At 43.8% G+C, this 13,639-nt stretch overlaps 1 protein-coding gene across 3 annotated transcripts in view; it reads right to left on the bottom strand.

The window, feature by feature from the left end:
• Nucleotides 1–13,639, bottom strand: part of kiaa0586 (KIAA0586 ortholog) — a 378,726-nt gene that overhangs the window by 33,277 nt on the left and 331,810 nt on the right. For all 3 annotated transcript variants that reach the window (XM_055640495.1, XM_055640493.1, XM_055640494.1), the window contains 2 exons: nucleotides 8,297–8,480; nucleotides 1,666–1,805 (listed from right to left, as the gene is read on the bottom strand). In XM_055640495.1, coding sequence (XP_055496470.1) covers nucleotides 1,666–1,805; nucleotides 8,297–8,480 — 324 coding nt within the window. The remainder of the gene's footprint in view (nucleotides 1–1,665; nucleotides 1,806–8,296; nucleotides 8,481–13,639) is intronic.

The raw sequence follows: 13,639 nt of genomic DNA, 5'->3' as shown, positions 1-13,639 counted from the left end.
AATGTTCATACCGCCGGTATATTTCTACCCAAGCGAAATATGAGGTGAGTTCCTCCAATTTGCGCTGGGCCTCACTCTGACAATGGAGGAGGCCCAGGATAGAAAGGCCAGATTGGAAATGGGAGGGGGAGTTGAAGTGCTGGGCCACCGGGAGATCAGATAGGTTAAGACGGACTGAGCAGAGGTGTTCAGCGAAACGATCGCCGAGCCTGCGCTTGGTCTTGCCGATGTAGAGAAGTTGACACCTGGAACAGTGGATACAGTAGATGAGGTTGGAGCAGGTGCAAATGAACCTCTGCCTCATTTGGAAAGACTGTTTGGGTCCTTGGAAGGAGTCGAGGGGGGAGGTAAAGGGACAGGTGTTGCATCTTCTGTGGTACAGGGGAAAGTACCTGGGGAGAGGGTGGTTTGGGTGGGAAGGGACGAGTTGACCAGGGAGTTTCGGAGGAAAAGGTCTCTGCAGAATGCAGAAAGGGGTGGAGATAAGAACATGTGGCCAGTAGTGGGATCCCATTGGAGGTGGCAAATGTGTTGGAGGATTATATGCTGTATGCAACGCCTGATGGGGTGGAAGGTGAGGACAAGGGGGAGTCTGTCCCTACGAATGGGGGGAGGGGAGCAAGAGAGGAGTTGCGGGATATCAAGGAGACCCTTATGAGAGCCTCTTTTATAATGGAAGAGGGGAACCCCTGTTTCCTAATCATGGTCCTTGTTTCCACAACACTGAGTTATTTGCATCAAAAAGGAAACAATGTCGGGCATTTCATAGACTGATTTCCAATGGATATCAAGTTCCTGCAATCTGTGTGGCAATAAAAATTTATTGCGGAAATGATGCTCGTCCACAAAACAGACCCACAATCACAGCTGCGAGTTTGCAGCCAGTTGCGCCTGTTTGTGCCATTTGAATATGGTTTTAAAATTCTGAGTTTATTCAAGCACAAGATCACTAACATAGATATTTTTTTTCTAACTGACTTTCTAATAAACTAACTAAAATACACAAATGTAACAAATAAAGAATTCTGCAGTTTTACAAATTCATTTTTACAAAAATAATATTTTGTTAGTCATTGTGAATGGACCTAACATTAATAAGTGATAAACCCACTTTCAGTGTGATTATTAAATCTGTATAGTTACCACAGTTTAATATAATATTTTTGATTGTTTTTTACATGTGATAATAATGGTTGATTGGGCATGTTCATAGAAAACTTACATTCAATGCTACACAAATATGAGTGAGAGAACATGAAAAGCACAAATAGGTTTGTTAAAACCAGCCCCATTTTAAGTGCAATTTGAACCAATTGCATCCAAAGAACAGTCTACAAGCTAATGCCCCTGTCCCACTTAAAGATGCACAGAGAAGCCTTAGGTTAGTGCGAGTAACCAGCTAAAAATTAACTTGAACTTCCCAGTTCTGACTCTCAAAACCTTTCAATCTTTTATTCAATCTATTTATAAATGCATAATCAAGGTGAAGCGAGAAAACTGACATTTCACTGCACCAGCCACATTTTTACCTGCTCATTCAATGCATTACATTTGTAAAACAGACTGATTTTCAGATTGCTCTAAAAACTATTTAATGTTTGCTTCCACATTCAATTACAACAGAAATAATTGTTCAGCGAGGTTTATGAGGTCTTAAATTTTTACCTGTCCTCTATCGCCTGTCACAGGAGTCTTCTGAGGTGCAACTATCACATGTCTGGTCTGAAGTGCTGAGCCTGTGCCTATTTCTAGATCTCCCAAGGTCAGAGGTCCATGGCTAGCTTCAGATTCTCTTCCATTCCTTTCTGAAAGGAGAACAAGTGAATGTATTCAAATCATTCAACATATCAGAAATTACACAGTATATGGGGAAATAGAGGAATGTTGATACATCAAAGATTTCATCTTTACGCAATTTACCACTGTCTACTGCAAATATTTTTGGAACAAATTGTGATATAAATTCTTTACTGATGATCAGAGAGTACAACGGTCTAATTTATGAGGGTTTGGTGCCAATATTTGAAATGCAGCAACTGAATTCAAAGCAACTACTACAATAATACCTAATCACAAAAATCTGATTTAGTCTGCCGTATAGTGACATATATAAAGTGTAAATATTGCTGCCATCAGATTAGAAATATACTATATGTACTCCACAAATCAACGTTTGATTGGTTCCACTAACTTAACAGAAATGTATTTCCGTAAACATGCATATAAATATAGGAGACATAGTTAAAATACGGATCAGATTTTAGTCAATGATTTCCCAAAACTGTTTGAATATTATACACATGAATTTTGCTTTGAAAAAGGCATGGCTAAGAAATAAATCTAGAATTTACCGTACAGGTTTGATGTAGCTACAATTTAAGACCTCTGTCATTTTCTGTCAATCTCACAAAAGGACACAAAGTGCTGTAGTAACTCAGCAGGTCAGGCAGGATCTCCACACAATATGAATATGCTCAGTTATTCCAGCATTTTGTGTATTAACCAGCATTTGTAGTTCTTTGTGTCCACTTTACACAAACTCCTTGACTGACACCTGATGCCGCACTTTCAACCAATACCAAATCCAGTGTGGCTGGAGCCTGTGACATCTACATAATGCATTATGGCAACTCGCAATAGCTTTCTTGACAGCATCTTCCAAAACTCTCAAACTCCATCAAGCCAAAGGAGGACAGCAGGCCCAAGGAAGTACCAGGAAATCCCCTTTCACCCTCCACGTCATCTTAATATGGGAATATATCTTTAATCCTTCATCACAGAGGCAAAGTTCTGGAATTCCTTGCAAACTGATATTGCAGGCGCTGACCTCCCCATCATTGAAAGAATCAATAGGTGGCGCTGTCTCAAAAAAGGCAGCCAGCATCATCAAGGACCCACAACCCATTTTCAGGAACAAGGTACAGGAGCCTTAAAACAAGACTCTGCTGCACTCTATGCAGCATCTTAACAGGTGTAATCTATACTATTAGTAAAACTCTCATCTTGTCCTCTTCCGATTTGCTTTGTTATTAAATCTATCTATACTATTACTAAAACTCTCATCTTGTCCTCTTCCGGTTTACTTTTTTTTTTAATTTGCACAAAAATGGAACCGTATATCGTTGGGATTTTTCGCCACCTTCCTCACCGTTCTGCTCTGCTCCAAGCGCACCAAGTTTTGTTCCGATCGGTGAAATATTAGGAATGTTTTTGGTCTGTTATTTGCCAGGACGGCAACGCCCCTTCCGGCACCTGCTGTCAATCACCGGTGGCAAGTACAAAGCTGAAGGAGCGGAGTGTGGGCGGTGTTCCATGGGCGGAGGCTGGCTGTGTTTGTGGGCGGGGGCTGTGAGCGCGACAGGCGCGGGGGACGGGAGCCGCTGAGTAAGTTCGGAGCCGGGTCCTGGAGCGGTCTGGGCCGGGAACCGGTGATCCCCACACACCCCTCCCTACCACCCACACCCCGCTTCCCCACACATCCCCCCCCCCCCCCCCTACCACCCCCACACCCCTCCCTACCACCCACACCCGTCCCCCTGCCACCCACACCCGTCCCCTCCCCCACACCCCTCGACCCCATATCCACCCCCCCCCCCCCCCCCCCCTACCACCCACACTCCTCCCCCACACACATACAACCCCTCGCCTACCCCCTCAACCTCCCTATCCCCACAACCCACACACACTCCATCCCCCCCACACACACCCTCTCCATCCCCTCCCACACACCCCTCCCCCACACACACACCCCCTCCCCCACACACACCCCCCCCCCCCACACACCCGTCCCCACACACATCCCTGCCCCCACACACATCCCTCTCCACCACCCCTCCCCCCCACACACCCCCTCCCCCACACAAAGCTGTTGTTGATTGGGATATAAAACAATAACATTTTTTTTACCCTGGAGTTTATTGTTCGATATGTTATGCATATACATGATTATGCATAAGGCATTTTGTGATATATCTGAATACATTTTACAAGCTAATGTGTTTTACTTCCTGTGGTGGTGCCTATCAGAACTCTTCAGTCGAATTGTAGACACAAAATGCTGGAGATACTCAGCGGGATAGGCAGCATCTCTGGCTAGAAGGAAATGGTGACGTTTCGGGTTGAGACCTTCAGATTAGTTGCTGAGCTTGATTGGGTGATGTCAATGTTGCTGGATAGCATAGACCCTTCACAAATGGTCTTTGATTCCAAATCATAAAAGGGAATATCCATGCCACAGATCCCAATAATTCTTTATAAGACCATCTATCTATCTATATCTATCTATCTATATATATATAAATTTTATATATATATATAAAACTCAAATCAGTCCGCCTGCAGTACGGATCCCTTCCTGCCTTTCGATTCGTTGACGGCTGCTCCTTCCTCAGCTTCCAACACACTTCGAAACAATGTTGCAAGACAGGAACACTGAACTTTTCACTGCTGCAGCAGGCAGGGATTTTTTTTAAAGAGGCAGGGCAGTGCTGGAATCTTACTTTTGAGAACGGCTTCAGTTCCATTGGAGGAGACGGGTGCATGGTGGAATATTGGGTTGGGGGATCACACCATTGGGGGAGCAGACCCAACGGGTCTGCACTTGGTCTAGTATATCTATAAAACTCTGGGGCTATCCGTCCGGCTGCTGTCCGGATCCCTTTCTGCCTTTTGATTCGTGCCCGATACTCGCAGATGTCCAATCGGAATGGCCGATGCTCGCAGATGTCCAATCGGAATGGATCCATTTGCATGTACGGCTGCCGGCTGCATTTCTTCCTTTGATTCATTGCCACGCCCAATCCAGACGCTCAATCTCCGAGATCTTTTCCATTTCGGTAGAGATTTCGCTTTTCTTTCTAAGTATCCGCTCCTCATTACATTTCGTCGTGTTGAAGTACACGTTTTTAATCAAATCCTTCTCCCCCCCACCCCCAAGTATTTCAAAAATAAACTGGCTTCTCCATTTACATGTCAGCTTCCAACACACTTCGAAACAAAGTTGCAAGACAGGAACACTCTGAACTTTTCACTGCTGCAGCAGGCAGGGGAGGTGCCATTGGATTTTTTTTTAAATCCACTGCTGAGGGAGGCAGGGCAGTGCTGGAATCTTACTTTTGAGAACGGCTTCAGTTCCATTGGAGGAGACGGGTGCATGGTGGAATATTGGGTTGGGGGATCACACCATTGGGGGAGCAGACCCAACGGGTCTGCACTTGGTCTAGTTAATATATAAAACTGTGTGCCTGCCGGTGTCCCTCCCCACTTTTCCACTTCTCTCCCCCTTCCCCTCCACTCTCCCTCCTCCCTCTTTCCCCTCTCTCCCCCCACCCCCTCCCCCTCCCCCTCCCCCTCCCCCACATCTCTCTCCCCATCTCTCACCCCCTACCCCCGCTCTCCTTTCCCTCCCAAATCTGTCCCGTTACCTCCTCCTCCTCTCCCCTCCCTCCCCTCTTCTCACCCCGCCCCCTCCCCCCACCTGTGTGTTTGGGGGTGGTTAATGAGAGTGCGATGCCGCAGCCCCCTCCCCCCCGCAAATGCCGTTGGGGATACAGACCCAACGGGTCTGCACTTGGTCTAGTTAATATATAAAACTGTGTGCCTGCCGGCATCCGGCGTCCGTCCGTCCGGATGCCGGCCGCCGGCCGCCTTTCTTCCTTTGATTCCTTGCTACGCCGAAACCAGACGCAGAATTGCCGAGATCTTTTCCATTTCGGTAGAGATTTCACTTTTCTTTCTAAGTATCCACTCCTGATTACATTTCGTTGTGTTTATGTACACATTTTTAATCAGATTCAGATTCAACTTTAATTGTCATTGTCAGTGTACAGTACAGAGACAACAAAATGCATTTAGCATCTCCCTGGAAGAGTGACATAGCATATGATTTGAATAAATATTTACATTAGCATATATACAGACATAGTGTTTTTCCTGTGGGAGGAGTGTCCGGGAGGGGGGTGATTGGCAGTCACCGAGGTACGTTGTTGAGTAGAGTGACAGCCACCGGGAAGAAGCTGTTCCTGAACCTGCTGGTACGGCAACGGAGAGACCTGTAGCGCCTCCCGGATGGTAGGAGGGTAAACCGTCCATGGTTGGGGTGAGAGCAGTCCTTGGCGATGCTGAGCGCCCTCCGCAGACAACGCTTGCTTTGGACAGACTCAATAGAGGGGAGCGAGGAACCGGTGATGCGTTGGGCAATTTTCACCACCCTCTGCAATGCCTTCCGGTCGGAGACAGAGCAATTGCCATACCATACTGTGATACAGTTGGTAAAGATGCTCTCGATGGTGCAGCGGTAGAAGTTCACCAGGATCTGAGGAGACAGATGGACCTTCTTCAGTCTCCTCAGGAAGAAGAGACGCTGGTGAGCCTTCTTGATCAGAGTTGAGGTATTGTGGGTCCAAGAGAGGTCATCGGAGATGTTAACACCCAGGAACCTGAAGCTAGAAACACGTTCCACCTCCGTCCCGTTAATGTGGATGGGGGTGTGCGTACCGCCCCTGGACTTCCTGAAGTCTACAATGAGCTCCTTGGTCTTCTTGGAGTTAAGGGCCAGGTTGTTGTCAGCGCACCATGCTGCTAAGTGCTGGACCTCCTCCCTGTAGGCCGACTCATCGTTGTTGCTGATGAGGCCAATCACCGTTGTATCATCTGCATACTTGATGATGGTGTTAGTACCATGTACAGGTGTGCAGTCATAGGTGAAGAGGGAGTAGAGGAGGGGGCTCAGCACACAGCCCTGCGGAACGCCGGTGTTCAGGGTGAGGGTTGAAGAGGTGTGCTTGTCTAACCTAACAGACTGGGATCTGTTGGTTAGAAAGTCCAGTATCCAGTTTTGATGCCCAGGTTACCGAGTTTAGTGATCAGTTTAGATGGTATAATGAAATTGAATGCTGAGCTGTAATCGATGAACAGCATTCTTACGTAAGTGTCTCTGTTGTCGAGGTGGGAGAGGGCGGAGTGAAGTGCTGTTGAGATGGCATCCTCCGTACTCCTGTTCTTGCGGTAGGCAAACTGATAGGGATCCAGTGTGGGGGGTAGGCAGCTTTTGAGGTGTGCCAGGACCAGCCTCTCGAAGCACTTGGTGATGATGGGGGTAAGTGCAACTGGGCGGAAGTCATTGAGGCTTGCCGCAGTGGAGTGTTTTGGCACTGGCACGATGGAGGTGGTTTTAAGGCACGTGGGGACAACTGCTTGGGCAAGTGACAGGTTGAAGATGTCAGTCCAGACATCTGTCAGCTGCGCAGCACAGGCCCTGAGCACGCGCCCGGGGATGCCATCAGGGCCAGCAGCCTTACGTGCATTAGTCCTACTCAGTGCCACGTATACGTCGTAGGGGGTGAGTGTGAGGGGTTGGTGATCGGCAGGGAGCACAGCCTTGATAGCTGTCTCTAGATTGTCACTGTCGAAGCGGCCATAGAAGTGATTGAGCTCCTCAAGGAAGGAGGCATCGCTGGATGTGGGGGTGATGTTGGTGGGTCTACTTGGTCTAGTTTCCTATAAATCTATGGTGAGCGCGATTCATTTCTTGATAATTGAAAAAAAACCTGGTAAAGAACAATAGAATCCAATGACAGAGAAAGCAAAAGTAGCAAAAGCTTTTCTCCGTATTTTTAAATCATTGACACTAATACCAATATGTCTTGTGAGGACAACATAGAATTCACTCTGATATCACAATTAAATAATCTCTGGAAACTGCACCAACGTTGACCTACAAATGACAATCTTTTGTTTATTTTTCCCCGAGAAAGTAAACAAGAAAGCAGCTTCAAGAAAAAAAGAGGGGTAAATGTTGTTAAACATGTTTAACCTTGTCCATTATTTTCTTACAGAAAACATTGCAATGCACAATGTGAACTAGTTTGGTACAACCTTGATATCAATATAAAATAGCAAAGAACAATAACCATACTGCTGAAGGAAATTAGTGAGTCATGCGGCATCTATGGTGGGAAAAAGATAGGGCACATTTTGGCCCGAGACCCTTCAACAATACCTTGCTGCTGATTAACAGGCACATCTTCTAGCTAAGATGCACTGAGAGATGTCAGGCAATTCGGGGTAACATTAAAATTAATACAGGAGAAATTATTCCTGCCAATTGTAATCAGTCCATACTAAGTATCCAACTGAGGAAAGAAATCTTGTTCAACCAACTATGAAGCTCGAGGAATTAAACCAAACATACTAATTGCCCAAAAGGTTTGGTACATGCTCGATAAGGTACAAGTAGAACAGAATGTACTGAATTTGTTTTTCAGATGAGCATGCCAAACCGTGTTGCACTAGTTACCTGTTTGAACGTGAAGCTGCCCAGGAGATGGTGAGCGTCTTGTTCGCGGGAGGTTTATGTCACCATCCATTGAGAGAGGTTTGATGTTAGATGGCAGCCCAATCAGGATGCTTTCTGCTGTTTTCGTGAGTCTGGGCATCTGACCTTCACTAATCTGCCCGGTGCTGCTGTCATCATCAGAGTTCTACGTGGCAAAAAAAGGAAATGGCACAGGAGTAAAATCTTGCAGAGGAAATAAGTCAAGCACAGTTGATCAATGGTACAAAATTTGTAGTTTCTTAATAGTTCAGACTGATTTCTTACTTCTTCTGAAAATGCAGTAGGACTGCATTATTTGTTAGGACATATAACCATATAACAATTACAGCACGGAAACAGGCCATCTCGGCCCTACAAGTCCATGCCGAACAAATTTTATTTTCCCCTTAGTCCCACCTGCCTGCACTCATACCATAACCCTCCATTCCCTTCTCATCCATATGCCTATCCAATTTATTTTTAAATGATACCAATGAACCTGCCTCCACCACTTCCACTGGGAGCTCATTCCACCACTCTCGGCGTAAAGAAGTTCCCCCTCATATTACCCGTAAACTTCTGTCCCTTAATTCTGAAGTCATGTCCTCTTGTTTGAATCTTCCCTATTCTCAAAGGGAAAAGCTTGTCCACATCAACTCTGTCTATCCCTCTCATCATTTTAAAGACCTCTATCAGGTTCCCCCTTAACCTTCTGCGCTCCAGAGAATAAAGACCTAACTTATTCAACCTATCTCTGTAACTTAGTTGTTGAAACCCAGGCAACATTCTAGTAAATCCCCTCTGTACTCTCTCTATTTTGTTGACATCCTTCCTATAATTGGGCGACCAAAATTGTACACCATACTCTATGAGGAACCTTGTCAAAGGCCTTACTAAAGTCTATATAGACAACATCCACTGCTTTACCCTCGTCAATTTCCCTAGTAACCTCTTCAAAAAATTCAAGAAGATTAGTCAAACATGACCTTCCAGGCACAAATCCATGTTGACTGTTCCTAATCAGACCCTGTTTATCTAGATGCTTATATATATTATCTCTAAGTATCTTTTCCATTAATTTGCCCACCACTGAAGTCAAACTAACAGGTCTATAATTGCTAGGTTTACTCTTAGAACCCTTTTAAAACAATGGAACAACATGCGCAGTACGCCAATCCTCGGGGACTATTCCCGTTTCTAATGACATTTGAAATATTTCTGTCATAGCCCCGGCTATTTCTACACTAACTTCCCTCAATGTCCTAGGGAATATCCTGTCAGGACCTGGAGACGTATCCACTTTTATATTTTTCAAAAGTGTCAGTACATCTTTTACATTTGAACCTCATAGTATCCATAGCTACTCTACTAGTTTCCCTTACCTCACATAATTCAATATCCTTCTCCTTGGTGAATACCGACGAAAAAAAATTGTTCAATATCTCCCCCATCTCTTTTGGCTCTGCAGATAGCTGTCCACTCTGTCTCTCCAATGGACCAATTTTATCCCTCGTTATCCTTTTGCTATTAATATAGCTGTAGAAACCCTTTGGATTTACTTTCACCTTACTTGCCAAAGCAACCTCATATCTTCTTTTAGCTTTTCTAATTTCTTTCTTAAGATTCTTTTTACATTCCTTATACTCCTCAAGCACCTCATTTACTTCATGCTGCCTATAATTATTGTAGATCTCCCTCTTTTTCCGAACAAGATGTCCAATTTCCCTTGAAAACCAGGGCTCTTTTCAATTTTTACTGTCCTTTCAACCGAACAGGAACATAAAGATTCTGTACTCTTAAAATTTCCCCTTTAAATGTCCTCCATTTCTCTTCTACATCTTTCCCATAAAACAAAATGTCCCAGTTCACTCCTTTTAAATCATCTCGCATCGCATCAAAGTTAGCCTTTCTCCAATCAAAAATCTCAACCCTAGGTCCAGTTCTGACCCTCTCCATAATTATATTGAAACTAATGGTATTGTGATCACTGGACCCGAAGTGCTCCCCAACGCATACCTCCGCCACCTGTCCCGTCTCATTTCCTAACAGGAGGTCCAGCACTGCCCCTCCTCTAGTAGGTACATGAAACATTTCCAAACTATTTTTGCTCTTTGCATAACGTTATAACGTTAATTCCCATTTCCAGTCAGAGTAATAAGCCTAAACTTTAACTACAGAAGTACATCTGTATATATACTATTAAATTAATGACACTTGTTAAATAAATAATTAATCTTGGGTTGGTTTTTTTTTTAAAGAAAATCCATATTATTTATATATTTTCCAACAGTTTTATGGAATTTAGCACTGAGAGATGTAAGTGTTGCATTTTGGGAGCACTATCATGGGCAGGACCTGCACAGTGAACGGTAGGGCTCTGGGGAGTGTGCAGAGCAGAGAGAACTAGGAGTACAGGTGCATAATCAGTTGAAAACGGCATCACAGGTAGACAGGGTGGTCAAAAAGGCTTTTGGCTCATTTAGCTGCGGGGTATCATTTTCACACAAAGGGTGGTGGGTGTATGGGACGAGCTGCCGGAGGGGTTAGTTGAGGCAGGTACAATCGCAACTTTCAACGAACATTGGGACAGGTACTTGGATAGGACGGGTTTAGAGGGATATGGGCCAAACACAGACAGGTGGGATTAGTGTAGATAGGGCATGTTGGTCGGTGTGGGACTCGGACTCAATGAGTTTCTAAACATCTTGGTTTAAAATTTAGGTTTTTAAAAAAAAAAAGTTGTCCATATTCAATGACACAAGGATTAGATGTCCCCAATAACATAGAATAAATTATGCTGATCTGACTACGTAAGCAGTTCTTTGAAGAAACGGTAGCTGACTGCAATGTCAGTGTTATTGACTCTGGACAACACCAGATAATGTTGCAAATATTTATGCCCCTAACAATGAAATCTTAAATTTGTCATATAATCTGATAAGATCAAAGAACACGCATATTACCCCCTGTTAATATATAATTTACCCAAGGCAAACCAGATGATTATGTCAACACTGTATGGCCAAGGTAAATCCGTGCACTGTTCATAAGATGCATAATTTATCAATGATACAGGCTTTACTAATCTAATATTTTTGACAATTTACAGGGCAAGTGCCAGATCAATGCCAGGATTTAAAGCTTAGAAACAATCAAAATAGGCCAAAATATACATGTTATATTACAGGAAGATTCTTGTTATGCATAAATTATGTGAAATCCAATCGTGCCTGAACCTTTATATTTATTCATTTTGTATAAATGAAGGAGTAAATGAGGTGCTTGAGGAGTATAAAGAATGTAAAAAGAATCTTAAGAAAGAAATTAGAAAAGATAAAAGAAAATATGAGGTTGCTTTGGCAAGTAAGGTGAAAATAAATCCAAAGGGTTTCTACAGCTATATTAATAGCAAAAGGATAACAATTTGAAAATGATCCCTGGTGTGTGCGGGGAGCTCTGGTCGGTGTGGACTAGATTGACCAAAGAGACAGTCTCTGCACTGTATCTCTAAATTAAACTAAACTCAACGTCAAGTGACCCGCACCACGCCACTGATGACCAGTGGAACTACTTAAACTCAGATCTCTGTAATCCCAACCATAGATTCCTTGTCTCTCCGCCTTTAACATCATTTACCTCATTGATCAAGCTGGAATAAAGGGAAGGTCATTTAAGACTGAGGTGAGAAAAAACGTTTTCACCCAGAGAATTGTGAATTTATGTAAGACCCTGCCACAGAGGGCAGTGGAGGCCAAGTCACTGGATGGATTTAAGAGAGTTAGATAGAGCTCTGGGGGCTAGTGTAGTCAAGGGATATGGGAAGAAGGCAGGCACGGGTTATTGATTGGGGATGATCAGCCATGATCACAATGAATGGCGGTGCTGGCTCGAAGGGCCGAATGGCCTCCTCCTGCACCTATTGTCTATGTTTCTATGTTTCTATAACAAGGGATAACATTGGTCCATTAGGGAGTCAGAGTGGACAGCTATCTGCAGAGCCAAAAGAGATGGGGGAGATATTGAACAATTTATTTTCTTCGGTATTCACCAAGGAGAAGGATATTGAATTATGTGAGGTAAGGGAAACGAGTATAGTAGCTATGGAGACTGAGATTCAAAGAAGAGGAAGTACTGACACTTTTGAAAAATATAAAAGTGGATAAGTCTCCAGGTCCGGACAGGATATTCCCTAGGACATTGAGGGAAGTTAGTGTAGAAATAGCAGGGGCTATGACAGAAATATTTCAAATGTCATTAGAAACGGGAATAGTGCCGGAGGATTGGCGTACTGCGCATGTTGTTCCATCGTTTAAAAAGGGTTCTAAGAGTAACCCTAGCAATTATAGACCTGTTAGTTTGATGTCAGTGGTGGGCAAATTAATGGAAAGGATGTTTAGAGATAATATATATAAGCATCTGGATAAACAGGGTTTGATTAGGAACAGTCAACATGTTTGACTAATCTTTTGACTAATTTCTTGAATTTTTTGAAGAGGTTACTCGGAAAATTGATGAGGGTAAAGCAGTGGATGTTGTATATATGGACTTCAGTAAGGCCTTTGACAAGGTTCCTCATGGAAGGTTGGTTAAGAAGGTTCAATTGTTGGTATTAACGGTGGAGTAGCAAGATGGATTCAACAGTGGCTGAATGGGAGATGCCAGAGAGTAATAGTGGATGGCTGTTTGTCAGGTTGGAGGCCAGTGACTAGTGGGGTGCCACAGGGATCTGTGTTGGGTCCACTGTTGTTTGTCATGTACATCAATGGATGTGGATGACAAACAACAGTGGACCCAACACAATGATCTGGATGATGGTGTGGTAAATTGGATTAGTAAGTATGCAGATGATACTAAGATAGGTGGTGTTGTGGATAATGAAGTAGATTTTCAAAGTCTACAGAGAGATTTAGGCCATTTGGAAGAGTGGGCTGAAAGATGGCAGATGGAGTATAATGCTGATAAGTGTGAGGTGCTACATCTTGGCAGGACAAATCAAAATAGATCATACATGACAAATGGTAGTGAATTGAGGAATGCAGTTGAACAGAGGGATCTAGGAATAACTGTGCACAGTTCCCTGAAGGTGGAATCTCATGTAGACAGGGTGGTAAAGAAAGCTTTTGGTGTGCTGGCCTTTATAAATCAGAGCACTGAGTATAGAATTTGGGATGTAATGTTAAATGTAATGTTATAATTGTACAAGGCATTGGTGAGGCCAATTCTGGAGTATGGTGTACAATTTTGGTTGCCTAATTATAGGAAGGATGTCAACAAAATAGAGAGAGTACAGAAGAGATTTACTAGAATGTTGCCTGGGTTTCAGCA

The sequence above is a fragment of the Leucoraja erinacea genome, chromosome 9 (assembly GCF_028641065.1).
Source record: "Leucoraja erinacea ecotype New England chromosome 9, Leri_hhj_1, whole genome shotgun sequence".
Lineage (NCBI taxonomy): Eukaryota > Metazoa > Chordata > Chondrichthyes > Rajiformes > Rajidae > Leucoraja > Leucoraja erinaceus.
Note: the sequence above shows the minus strand (reverse complement) of the source record. Positions and strands in the feature narration are given on the sequence as shown.